Source organism: Typopeltis vanoorti, chromosome 16, assembly GCF_054136105.1.
Source record: "Typopeltis vanoorti isolate ZY-2024b chromosome 16, IOZ_Tvanoo_1.0, whole genome shotgun sequence".
Taxonomy (NCBI): domain Eukaryota; kingdom Metazoa; phylum Arthropoda; class Arachnida; order Uropygi; family Thelyphonidae; genus Typopeltis; species Typopeltis vanoorti.
Window position 1 is genome coordinate 25,078,744 of NC_143564.1, and position 13,594 is coordinate 25,092,337.

The 13,594-nt window shown below is 35.7% G+C and overlaps 1 protein-coding gene across 1 annotated transcript in view; it reads right to left on the reverse strand.

The window, feature by feature from the left end:
• Positions 1-13,594, reverse strand: part of Dhc98D (Dynein heavy chain at 89D) — a 1,285,966-nt gene that overhangs the window by 369,623 nt on the left and 902,749 nt on the right. The window contains exons 46-47 of the mRNA XM_090406627.1: positions 8,310-8,407; positions 4,390-4,582 (exon numbers count right to left, since the gene is read on the reverse strand). Coding sequence (XP_090262753.1) covers positions 4,390-4,582; positions 8,310-8,407 — 291 coding nt within the window. The remainder of the gene's footprint in view (positions 1-4,389; positions 4,583-8,309; positions 8,408-13,594) is intronic.

A 13,594-nucleotide genomic window follows, 5' to 3' on the forward strand; every position in this document is an offset into this window, starting at 1 on the left:
CAGATTGACCATGATTGTGATTGCAGATGTAAGATTTGTGTTCTTCTAACCAGATGGATGCTGACTTGCCTGTCTGTCCTGAAGTAAGCCAGTTTACAGGCACAAGGTACTCTATATACTCCAGGCACTGAGAGAGGAGGGAGCTGGTCTTTGGTGGAACGGATAAGGGTAGCAAGTTTACAGTAGGGCTTAAAAGCTGTATGGAGGTTGTAGTTTTTTTAATGATCTGACTATGTTTTCTGATGTACCACGGATGTAAGGTATGGTGATGGCATTTTTGTAGTCCTTCTGAAGAGGTGGTTGGGAAATGGGGAAGGATTTGATTATTTTTTTTAATCCTGTAGTCATTGTAGCTATTGGAAAGGAAGGTGTTGTATATGTGTGTGAGTTCAGTTGAAAGGGCAGTTTCACAGGAACAAAGATTGTGGGCTCCATTGGTTAGAGTTTTAATAATGGCATATTGCTGAGAGGGGTAGTGGTGGGAGAGTTTGTGAATGTATCTGCCTGTATGTGTAGGTTTTCTATATACCGAGAAAGAAAGGGTACCATTAGGAAGGCGTGTTACTAAGGTGTCCAGGAAGCGTAAACTATTGTTATTTTCCTTTTCCACTGTAAACTGGATTCTTGGATGTAGACTATTCAGGTGACTGAGGAAGGAATCTAATGTGTCTGGGCCATGAGGCCAAATAGAGAACACATCATCTACATATCTTAGCCAGATATAAGGTTTTAGAGGGGAAGAATCTATGGCTCATTTTTCAAAATTTTCCAATTGGTAAGAGGGGTGAGAGGGGGGAACCCATGGCAGTTCCCTCTATGTTTGTAGATTTTGTTCTTTCAAGAAAAATAACTAGAGTTGATGGCAAAGGAAAAGAGATCTAAGATATCAGAGGGAAAAACGTTTTTTAAGAGTGTTAAGGTGTCGGTTAGGGGAATATTGGTAGACAATGAGATGATGTCAAAGCTCATCAATATGTCTGTACTATTTAAAGTAAGATTTTCAATGAAGTTTTTAAAGTGGGTAGAGATTTAAAGATGTGGTAAGACCAGTGAGGGGGGGGGGGTCAAAGAGTTAGCTAGCTGCTTTGACAATTTGTAGCAAGGTGCATTGGTGGCATCTACTATAGGTCTTAGAGGAGAATTAGGTTTATGGATTTTAGGTAAACCGTATATATATGGGGGGGATGAGAACTGAATGGTTTGAGTTTTTTTGTAATCTCAGGAGGCCACTTTTTTAAGAAGTTTTTTTTTTAATTTTTTAACTTGAGTTTTTGTGGGATCGTGTTCAAGAGGTATGTAGGTAGCACAATCACAGAGAATAATATCCATTTTCTGATTATATTCTGAGGCGTTAAGAACAACAGTGGCATTACCCTTATCAGCTCTGGTGATGACAATACTTTTTTTCTTTCTGTAATTTTCTGAGGGCAGAGAGTTGTCTGGAAGATAAATTCATTCATGGAGGTGATGACCAGGAGAGAATGTTAGCTACGTCAAGTCTAATGTTATTGGCTGTTTCTGGAGCTAAGTGACATATTCCACATTCGATTTTGTACATAATATCCAATACCAGAACTTCTTTAGGTGTGATGGCTTAAAATTATTTTTAATCCTTTCTCAGTGCTGATAATTATTCCATTAAGCCTCCAACATGAATAAAGTTAGACAAACATGCGTTTACTCATATCAGTAAATTAAATTTGAAATATAACTAGTAAAATGTACAGAAAGTGCACAAAAATATCATGGCTTACCCAAAGGCTTGTAGAAACCCATGGCATGTGATTTTGTGAGCTAAAGAGTTCTGTTCTTCTACAATGTGTCACAATGAATTCTCACTTTTACTTCTATAATTGCTTCTGCACTTTTATGAGATTTAGCATCTCTATGTTTGTAAATTTTCTTTCTGAGTTGCTTTTGTTGGCATTGTTTAGACCCTTCCCCTTTAATACATATTAATCCATTTATCCACTCCGATGCTAAGTGAATACCCTAATGTGAAGAACTTGTGCCTAGGATCTGTACTTCTGCATGTTATACACCCCCAATTCTCCATTCTTACAAAATAATCAATTGTATTCACCTTTGAATGCTATCCACTGGTCGAGTGTCCAGTATGTTGGCAAATCTTTCCTTTCATTCAACATATTAATATTATCACATTGCAACTGATTGGAATCCCGTGTTTCTGTGGATTCGTTACAGACTTCTTTCTCTTCAGAAACTACACACAAACTGTTATTACAAATTCATTTTGTATTATCATTGTCATCCGAGCTATTTTTCCGTTTAAAGAAGGTACTCATGTACTTATCCATAATTGAAATAGTAGGCCTACAAAAACACAAACATATTATATTATTTTCTTTGTGCTTCTCACAATCACGAGCTCTGATAAACAACTGCTAATCTGAATTTCTATTGTTGGTTACTGACTGTTGTTGACAGTGTTGCCAACCAGAAAAGACAAAACATTGCTATGAGTCTCTCAAAATTCCACTACACTACACTACACCACGCTGCAACGTTTGCTTGTCAATTGCTGCAACATAATGCCTTACAGGAAGCTCCAAACCTCCCCCATCTCTTTCATCATGCGTTCTTAATCATGTGACTGTTGATATTGACTTTATATACACATTAAAAACTGTAAATAACTGTTGATTAATAACACAATAATGTAGGCATAATTAAAGGGAGAAAAGTCACAAAACAGAAAAATGTTCCAGGTTCGGGCCCGGTGTATGAAAAAGTTCCAGTGCTGGGCCAGAGGACCCCGGCTGAATTTAACCAGTAGTGAGGTTCCAGAGAAGATTGACTAAGGTAATGCTAGCTCTCTGAAATATTGGCTCTTAAGACAGACGAGGAAAATGAATGGTAGTTACTGAGCTTTGTGTGGATAGGACTTATTCTGCATACTTTTCACTGCTCCTCATTCCTGTGAAAGCCAGCTGATCAGTGCTGACACAGTACTGTAGATGTGATCCATTCAAGACCTCATAAAGAGGAAGAATATCTACTATCATGCTGCAAAAGTAGTGTTCTCTTTAATATTATAGTTATCCATTATTATAAATTTGGCACCTTAGCAATGTGGCTACTAAACTTGCTCTCTTTCTGCTATGTTTCTGAACTCTCTTTCTTCATGCAGAAATTCCCATCAATATAATGCTTATCCTCTAAAGTTCAACATGCATAACCTTGCCTTGGTGCAAGATTGAACTAATAGTCATCTTTAGTTCATATCACTATTCTATTCAAGTTATTTAGATATGCATTCCTTATCACTTACTATTTGTATTCATTATCATCCTTTCTAAGTTGGCATTATCAGCAAATAATTGGATATTACTCTCTGGACATTCTTCAACATCATTCCACAGTTGCTGTTCAGTGAGGAATATCCACTAGTAATCTTCATACGCTTATAGTTTTGTGTTTCTATTGTCAGTCAACCCCTCACATATTTAACTACTAGCATAGTTAAATATCTATGGAATAGATAGAAATGGAATACCATTTCTATCTATTTCAGTTCATCTAACATAAAAAAACTTCTATTTACTAGAGTAAATGTCAGAATTTCCACTTCAAGGGAAGCAGATATTTTATTCTTGTTCTAAATTTTCTTATTCTATTTCTAATTGGTCTGGTTTGATGAGTGGCTTGCATTGGCATTTTTCAACCTACTGGATGTGGATTCAAATCTCACTGTGGCATAGATGTAAGTGAATATCTTTAAATGGTCGACTGTTTTGCATCACATAATGTAGGATAAGAGTAGGAGGAATGATATGATAGAGATAAATAATATGGTAAGGGAGTTTTATTAGATTAAAGTTGAGGTTTTTCACAGAATGGCAGGAGATGTGCGCACCTGTATGTATGTGTGTGTGTGTGAGGGGGGGAAGAAGCGATCATCCTGGAATATAAGGAGGGTGGGAACAAAGGAATAGAAGCAGGTTTTTTGTATGGAAAGTGATGGAATGCACTCTCTCAGATTGTGGTGTCTGCAGGGAATATGAATGTACTTAAGGCATGAATGATGAGCTGTATGTTTGGAAGAGGGATCCCCCTTCTCCATGATGAGTATTTCACTCTACAGAGGTCTGAATAATAATATGAAATCACCATACTGTTCAAGGCTTGAGTTGTTTGAAAACGATACGTTGTTTGGCTTCTCTAGTGGGGTTCCAGATTATACATCCTTATCTTACTCACGCTACTGTTGTGTAAAGGTTTACAACTTCTGCAGGTGAGATTCACATAAAAAATGATAATTAATAATAATAAATATTTATGCTTACCTATAATAATAACTCTCATATAATCAGGTTATTCATATTATTACTTGTTATAGTCTAACGCATTGTGATAATAGTCCCTTACCTTTAAGTGCTTTTTCACTGCAGTGACTTGTGACTGAGAAATTCCATCAACATCCATATCCATCAAAGATTTGAGGAAATTGGCTTCAGCCATCATTCCTTTAGCAGACTTCCATGACACTTCCTTAATACCTCGAAGAATAACAATACACTCAGACACTATCTGGACAGGTTTGGGTGGTGTTGCAAAAGATCTATGGATAGATAACATAATTATTATTATTAATTATTATTCATATCTATCATACCAAACCCTTAAATTCAATAACGCTTGAATATATATCAAATAAGAATTTAACTCACCCACTACTATTCATGTGATCAATCTAGTCCTCATGACCTTATTCCTGAAATCTTATATAACTTCCAGAAATACAGTGAACACTCCCTCACTATTTTAGGGAAATCTTCTTACCTTTATATGTTAATACATTCATCTCCATCTGTTCATTGGACATCAACAGATGTCATATATGGGCACTTAGATGCGCAGTGATCTGCCACATCAGTCCCTGCCATGTGGTCTTGTTGTATGCATTTCTGGAGGCTTCAACTCTCAGAAGATAAGTTAGTCCAGGCACACCATCCATCCATCCATCCATCCATCAGTGAGATGGGTGGTCTACCCCTTCCTCTTTTTTTTGTCCTGGGAACTATACTTTATATTACTGTACTGAAAAGTCCTCTTTCCATCCATTCAATGTGTCCAAAGTATTTCAACTTTCTTCTGATATCCTTAAGGAGACTTAAAGTTGTACTGATCCTATCTAGCACCCACCCATTTGTCTTCCTTTCAGTATATGATATTGTCACCAGCCTTTTGTAATACCACATCTCGAAAACAGCTATCCTTTTCCTATCGGACTTCTTTAGGTTCCAAGTCTCACATCCATAAGTCATCACATCCTTTGCAATATGACTTGTGAATGTTATTCTATCTACTATCACCCTAAAATACCCTGCTTCCATTACTTCTCTCAATATTATTCCAAGTCAGTATGAAGCATATCATCTGCAGATCCCAAATTTCAAAACCTTACATTTATGAGTAGCTATATGAAACAGACCCCCCCCCCCCCCCATTCATACCTTTCAAGTGTATTCAAATGATCTCAAAGAGCAATAATATCAGCATGATTTCAAATAATCATGCCAAGCTTTGAATCATTTACAAACAACTGAATATTTTGCCATATTCCAGTGACAATATCATGGACATAAAGATTAAACAGTAATGGTTACAGTACTCAAAACTGTAAATATTGCTTTAGAATGAGAATATTACAATAGATAATTTAAGTTCAGTCAAGTCTAATGTTAATAATAATAACATAATGATATGGCTTCCATTGTCAAAAATGTCTTATTTAGTAACATCAGATCTGTCCAGATCTTCTAATATAAATGCTGCTATTGCATTCAAGGTCATTAAGCTGGTGTAAAAGTCTTGGAAGTAATAACACATTTAGTATAGCATTAGGGGATGATGGCTCAGTAGTGAGGATGGCTTGAGGAAAATATGTAGAAGTCACATCTAATAAGCGGCATCAGTGAAACTTGTTATAGATCCAGGAATGAGTTACGTTTGTATATTAATACTAGAAGTATCAGAAAAAAATGAAATGAAATGATTGCATTGACTGAGTCTGTTCACCCAATAATTGTTGGAATAAGAGAGACATGGTTGAGTGAAGATGACATCCTGACAGGAATAGAGATTGAAGAGTATGATGTATTTTGTAAAGATAGAAAAGGTAAAAATGGAGGTGGAGTGCTACTGATGATAGAAAAAGAGTTATGTCCATAAAAGTTATAGATGGAAAGGAGAAATAGTGGCAGTGGTTTTGAGGAAGCATGGTGTGAGATAGAGATGAACAGAATGAAATACTTAGATGTTGTTTTAGAAGGCAATGTGGATGATAGTGACCATGAAATATATAATCAAATTAGCTAAGCAAATAAGAAAAGCATGATCATTATGGGCAATTTTAATTATGGAAATATAGACTGGGATGATGAGATGGCAACTAGAAGTAAAGAAAATGATTTTCTTGAGTTTTTGAGGGAAAACTACCTAAGGAAGTATGTAAGGGCATATGAAGATTGAAGGTCTTGGATTTGATTATTTCATCAGTGGATGTTATTATAAACAAGGCATCAGATCTCCCTCCAGTTGGTGAGAGTGACTATACAGTGATTACTGTGTGGTCACTCTCGAAATGTAAGGTTTAAAATGTGAAAACAAAGATAGGATGTAAAATTTACTCTTGTTGTGAATATACTGTTGGAGGTAGAGGAAATAAGAAATCTTGTAGTGATGGCGAACAAGAATTTAAAATTTAGAGGACAACACAATCAATTCTGAGAATGATGTGGAAGATACTGACTTATAGAAGGAAGGAGATTCTGTTCCATTGTATAAGGGTCTGATTAAGTCACATATGGACTACTGGACAACCAGGTCACCTGGTTTTCAAAAGGATGAAGAGATGTTGGAGGGGGTCTAAGAGGTGATTGACCAAAATGGTTTCTGAACTCTGGAATGTTGAATGTGAAGAAAGGTTGAGATGATGCAATGTGCACAGTCTAGTCAATAGGAGGATGAGGGTGATATGATAGAGATGTACAAGTTGGTATGGGTTTTTTATAGCATTAATATAGAAGGGTTCTTCATAAAATGGTGGTTGATTGGGAGAGAAAAGAAGTCATTCCTGCAAGCTGTATAAGGAGAGTGTGAACAAGGGAGTGAGAATCAGGTTTTTTGCATGGAGAGTTGTGAATGATTGGAATGCATTGCCTGAGAGTGCAGTGTTTGCAGGGAATTTGAATGTGTTTATGGCACGGTACGATGAGCTGTGTATATGACAAATGGAGCCTCGTGATCTTAGGATAATAATAATAATTAGAAAACCTTGGCAGTTCTAATGTTACAAAGACCTTGTTTCTAAAATATGTCCTAAAATAAGTCAATAATACACCTGCCAACCTTAAAATAGAATCTCTGCTACTCTTAATTTAGTGTATTCAAATTCTATGTAGGTCACAGATCACAGCTATTCTTTATTATTCTCTCTGTTGTACATTCACAATATCAACAATATGCAAGTAAAGAGAAGCTGCCAAAGGAAAGAACTCTGTGACACTTGTATTCTCCTTTTCTTAACCCCGGTGTTAGTAAGGTGGGGTGTCACAGACCCCAAATATTTTAAATTGACTATAACTTTTTTAAAATGCATGGCAGTGAGTCATGCCTCAATATAGCTTCCCCTCCTGTAACCTGCTACTCGATGCCAGGCTGTTGTATGCAAGCAAGTTTAGTATGCAGAGGTGTAAAGTGTGCTGAGGTCCACCAGACCCCACCTTACCAAAAGTGTGACTATATTTACTTCCGAAACACAAGTTGTTTTCATGTATATTCTACTAAAATATTATCATTACTGCTGTGACTTCTATATTTTTACATACCAACTATAAGAAAATAATAGATTTTCATAAATATATAGAGAGTATTTTGAGAATAATATCTTTTTTTTTTACCAGATGAGTTACGAGCAGGAAGAACAGAGGTTACGTCAACTTACAGATGACGCTTTGACAGACGAGGAGCCATTTAGCAGAGATGATGATAGTGAAATTGATTTAGAAGTAGTCAGTAACCATGAGTCTGATACAGAACAAGACTGTGAGGAAGAATCTTCAGAGGAAGAATTCACTAACATTGATTAAAAAGATATGGATTTCTATAATACATTACATTATTTGGGTGAGTCTGTGGGACCCCGCTTTACCACTTTTGTTACATTTTCCCACCTCATCAGTGCCGGGTTAAATACTGCTCTTCTGTTTACAATCCATTTATGTTTCTCAAACAGTTAGTAATTTGTTTAATTTATATTCATATTTAAAAGAAAAATGCTATACCGTATTTCTGTGACATCAGATTTATCAAGCTCTTCTAATGCTAAACGTGCTGCTTCCAAGACAGGTAAAGCCTCTTCTAAGGCATCTTCTGCTTCTTTCTGGCAAAAAATAAAATAAAATAAAAATTATTATTATTTTCTCAGGCAGCTCCATGAGTCAAACACTCATATTATGGAGGATTTACTAACCATTATTGACACAATCCTTACACTTATTTGAACTCATTCACTGACAAAGCACTCACAACAATCACTGGCAAACCATTTGACACTTTCCAAGTAAAAAAAATGTAGTAATCACATCCTTCTGAACCACACATTTACACAAATTCGTTTCAATTTCTATTGAAAAGAAAGTCTTTTGTACCAATCTGAGTTTCTGAAATGCTCATTTTGTTTATTCTAAAAACTGAAGCACTGACCAGTGGAAACATGCTCTAAAGGAAAGTATCATTTATTGCTTAAATATTACCACCTCCCTCTTGAAGACCTAGTGCATATAAATATATGTGTAAATATGTAAAAAAAAGTTAAATAAAAATAAATCTGTAAATATTTACAGCTAAGGGTATGTCGACCTGAAATTTGTAGATGATGCAAAGTTGGGATGAACTATGAAAAGTAGAGAAGATGTTGTGGCCTTACAAAAAGACTTGAATGAATTGAGTGTTTAGGAATGGAAATGGGGATGAGAGTTCAATGTTGCAAAATGTAAGGTTTTAAAATTTGGGAAACAAAGATGGGATGTAGAATTTATGCTTGGTGGGATATATTGTTGGAGGTGGAGGAAATACGAGATCTTGGGGTGAGAGTGGATCTTCTTCTTCTTGAGTATTCTGCAATTGAGCAAGTTCTTCTTTTAGTAGCAGAAACTTTCCTTCCACTCTCTTCTGTTCTGAGCCTTCTCTTTCAAGGTTGTGTACCTGTCTCCATTCAGCATGTCATCTAGCATTGTTTTCCTTACTCTTCCTTTGGGTCTTTTTCCATCTATTTTTCCTTCGATGACATCTCTGATGATTCCATTCCCTCTCAGAATGTGTCTGATCCAGTTGTTTCCCTTGCTTCTTTTTATTCTCCTTAACAGACTTCTTTCTTCTTCTACTCTTTTTAAGACCTCTTCATTAGTTATTTTATCTGTCCATTTGATTTTTTCCATCCTTCTCCAAATCCACATCTCAAAGCTTTCCAAAATCTTAATTTCTTCTTTCTTCAATGTCCAAGTTTCAGCTGCATAGAGGGCATCACTCCACACATAACATTTTATTAGTCTTTTCTTTTTCTATCCATTTTACTTTCGAATAAATTCCATTTTCTATTAAAGGCATCTCTTCCCATCACTATTCTTGCTTTTATGTCACTTTTATATCTTCCATCATTGCTAATAACACTTCCTAGATATTTAAATGTCTTTACTTGATTCAATTTTTCCCCATTTATTCTGATATTCATATTTGCCTCTTTCCTTGCTATTTTCATTTCATTATCTTTGTTTTTCTGATGTTAATTTTCATTCCATAATTGATAATACAGGATTCCAGTAATCTGTTCAACAGATGTTGTAGTCCTGTTTCAGTATTTGATAGTAATGCCTTGTCATCTGCGTATCTTATTGCAAATATATGTCTATCTCCAATCTTTATTCCTTCTTCTGAATTCTCCAGTGCTTCTTTTAACATTGCTTCGGAATACATGTTAAACAAAATTGGTGACAGAGAACAGCCTTGTCTTACTCCTCGTCCAATGATACCTGGTTCTGTTGTACCATATATGTCTCTCACCATGGCAGTTTGTCCCATATATAGTGAAATTAGCCTTCTGTCTTTCCAATCTATACCAATCTTTTCCATTACTTCTACCATCTTATCCCATTTTACAAAGTCAAAAGCTTTTTTCAAAATCTATATAACAGATATTAACTTCTTTATTCACTTTCAGACTTCTTTCACTTACTATTCTTAACAGTCCAATCGCATCTCTTGTTCCCCTACCCTTCCTGAAACCAAACTGATCTTCTCCAAGAAATTCTTCCACTTTAGATGCAATTCTTTGCATTAAGATTCTCATAAGTATTTTTGATGCATGGGAAATGAGGCTTATTGTTCTCAAACCCTTGCGGTTCACTGCATTACTTTTCTTTGGTATAGGTATAAATATTAAGGTCATAAAATCTTTTGGTAGTTCTCCTTTGTTATAAATTAAATTTATTATTTTGGTTATTTCTTCAGTTCCTTTCTTCTGTAGTTGTTTCAGGAATTCTGCAGGTATTTCATCTATTCCTCCTGCCTTTCCATATTTTAATTCTTTAATGGCCATTTCTACTTCTGTCTTCAAAATCTCTGGGCCTAGATCATCTTCATTTACCTTCTTTATATCTTCTAATGGTAACTCATTTGGTCTATTTTCCTTGTCATATAGATCTTCAATATATTCCTTCCATCTAATTTGGATTTTATCTTCTTAAGTTATGATTTCTCCATTCTTATTTTCTATGCTGCTAGCTCGAATTCCATTTCTCTGGTGATTCATGCTTCTTGCTTTTTCATATAAAAGATCATACCTTCCCTCTCTCATAATTTTCCATTTCTTCACATTGTTTTTTAAGCCAATCTTCTCTACTTCTTTCTGCTTCTCTTCTCAATTTGTCATTCAGGGTTCTATATTGTATTTTCCCTTCTGGGGTGTCTTTATTTTTCAATTTTCTTCTTTCTTCCATTAGAGAAATCATCTCATTAGTTATCCAAGGTTTTTTTTTTTATTCTTTTAGCTCTTACATATCCAATTTCTTCTTCTGCAATCTTCTTTATTTTCTCTTTAACTTGTTCCCATTTCTTTTCTGGATCTTCAGTTTTGACAAAACTCGTTTCCTCTAATTCGTTCTCCAATCTATTTCCAAATTCCTTGGTATTTTTTAATTTCTGTAAGTTCCATTTTTTCCTTTTCATAACTTCTTTTATTTTCTTTAGTTTCACATTTATTTCTATGAATAATAGGTTGTGGTCAGAGTAAATATCAGAGTAGACAGTGGATAAGGATCTGAAATTTAGGGGATGCATTGCCAAAATTGTGAAGACAACACAAACACTTCTGGGAATGATGCAGAGGACACTAATTTGTAGAAGTAGGGAGATTCTTGTTCGATTGTATAAGGCTTTGATTAGACCACACATGGACTACTGTGCCCAGATTTGGTCATCTGGTTTTCAAAAGAATGAAGAGATGTTGGAAACCAGGTGACCAAATCTGGGCACAGTAGTCCATGTGTGGCCTATCCTGTCAGTTCCTATTGCCAAATTCTTATTCAGTTTACTTCCTCCTCATACACACCTGTTGTTATAATGAAGTTAAACATTAGTTATAAAACACTCAACAGGAATGCATATCAATACTTGAAGGAAAAAATTAATCAAAAACCTGAAACGTGAAAGGCAACTGGGATGATATTTGACAAAAAATGTTATAATGTGGATGTATAAAGTGAAAAAAGTGGCTACAATGCATGAAGGTCTGCCCAGAGGATCAAATTCCAGATGATTGGAGCAGGGCTTTTGTAGTACCCAGCTCTAAAAAGGGAAAGGGAAAACTAAATGTGTACAGAGTGTTCCTGAAAATATTTATATATAACAAAGATCTGTATTTAACTGTAGATCTAAAAAAGGCATAAGACAAGATGCCAAGAGTAAAGCTGTTCAAATTGCTAATTATATGGTGTAAAGGGGATATTATATCAGGCAGTACATACTCTATATATGAGATATTACTCAGCAGTTACAATTGAAGGAAGTACAGAAGGACAGTTTGGTATAAGACACAATTTGTGTCTCAGGTCACAAGATTGAAGTAGTGGAGGAACTCAGAATATGCTTGAAAATGTGTGTAAGGTAACAGCAGATAGGATTGAAAGAGAGATTAAATGTGAATCTATTGAGAGAGAGAGAGAGAGAGAGAGAGAGAGAGTAAAAGTTTTGATCAAAATAATAATATGACAGATGTAAAGAATGAAGAGTTGGCTTTAATAAGGAAGATAGCTAGGTTATGTGGAGTGATACACAGGGAGAAGTGGGAGATGGAATGAATGCAGAAACATATGGCAAGTGGGTCAGCTGATAACAAAAGAAAGAAATGTGAGATAAGAGAAATGAGGGCTTGAAAGAGAGAGAGAGATTAAGCAGTGAGTCTTATACATGATTCAATCATAAAAGGTGGGATCGAAGAGAGAGAGATTGACATATATTTTCTGAGTGTGAAAATTAATGATGTTAGGCTATCAGAGCACAAAAGGGTAGAGTGAAAGAGATGATCGTATTGGCTGGAATGAATGATTTAAAAGGAGAACAGTATGGTATGGGAGAGGACATGAAAGAATTATTGAAAGTAACTAAAGCAAAGAGTGAAAAGAATTAAGACAGTGAGTGTTGCTGCAGTAAGACTGAGTAGAGCTGAGAAGGAGGATCATAATAGCAAATGACTCAATGCATAGGTTAAGCAGGAGGTGGTGGATGTGTGGAGTGAGTTTGAAGGATGAAAGGACTTATACAAGAAGAATGGTTTGCATCTGAATGGATTTGGTGTTCGGAGACTGGAAAAAGTGTTGTTGAATGAAGTGAAAAATGTGGATAGAAATAGATATAAAATAATGGGGGGGATTTTCTTGAGGATAGCCAATGAACTGCAACCAAATGAGAAAAATTAAATTACAGGCCAGTAGAACAAAATATACAGTTGGACGCTGCTATAGACCAGGGGATGGGAAAGATGATGAAGATAGTATGCATCGGCAAATATACTCAATGGGTGGAGGTCAAGTATTATTATGGGGGATTTCAACTTTGGGAGCATAGATTGGATGGAAGAGGATGGATGACAGGAAGGAAATGGAACTTATTCAGTTACTAAGGGATAATTACCTGGACATCATGTGATGGAATATACTAGGGTTCGAAAGTGCTCAATCTAGTTATTGTATCTGAGAATTTGTCTATAATGAATATGACCATATTTCCACCAGTTGGTGAGAGTGATCATGTGGTCTTGATCTGGAAAGTGATGAGGTATATGTAGAACTGTAGGGCTGGTAGATATGACAAGCTTATGGCTTATGAGATTGCTTGGATCGGTCCCATGGCATGTAAACCTGCAAGAAATGGATTGATAGGGTATGGGAATGGTAAAGGAGTATTTGAGGGAAGTAATGGCAGAGTCAGGAGAGTAAATCAAGTGGGAGTTAAATGGATGAATATTATCATTAAGCTGGAGCTACAAAAAAAGAAACAATTCTGCAGGGAATTT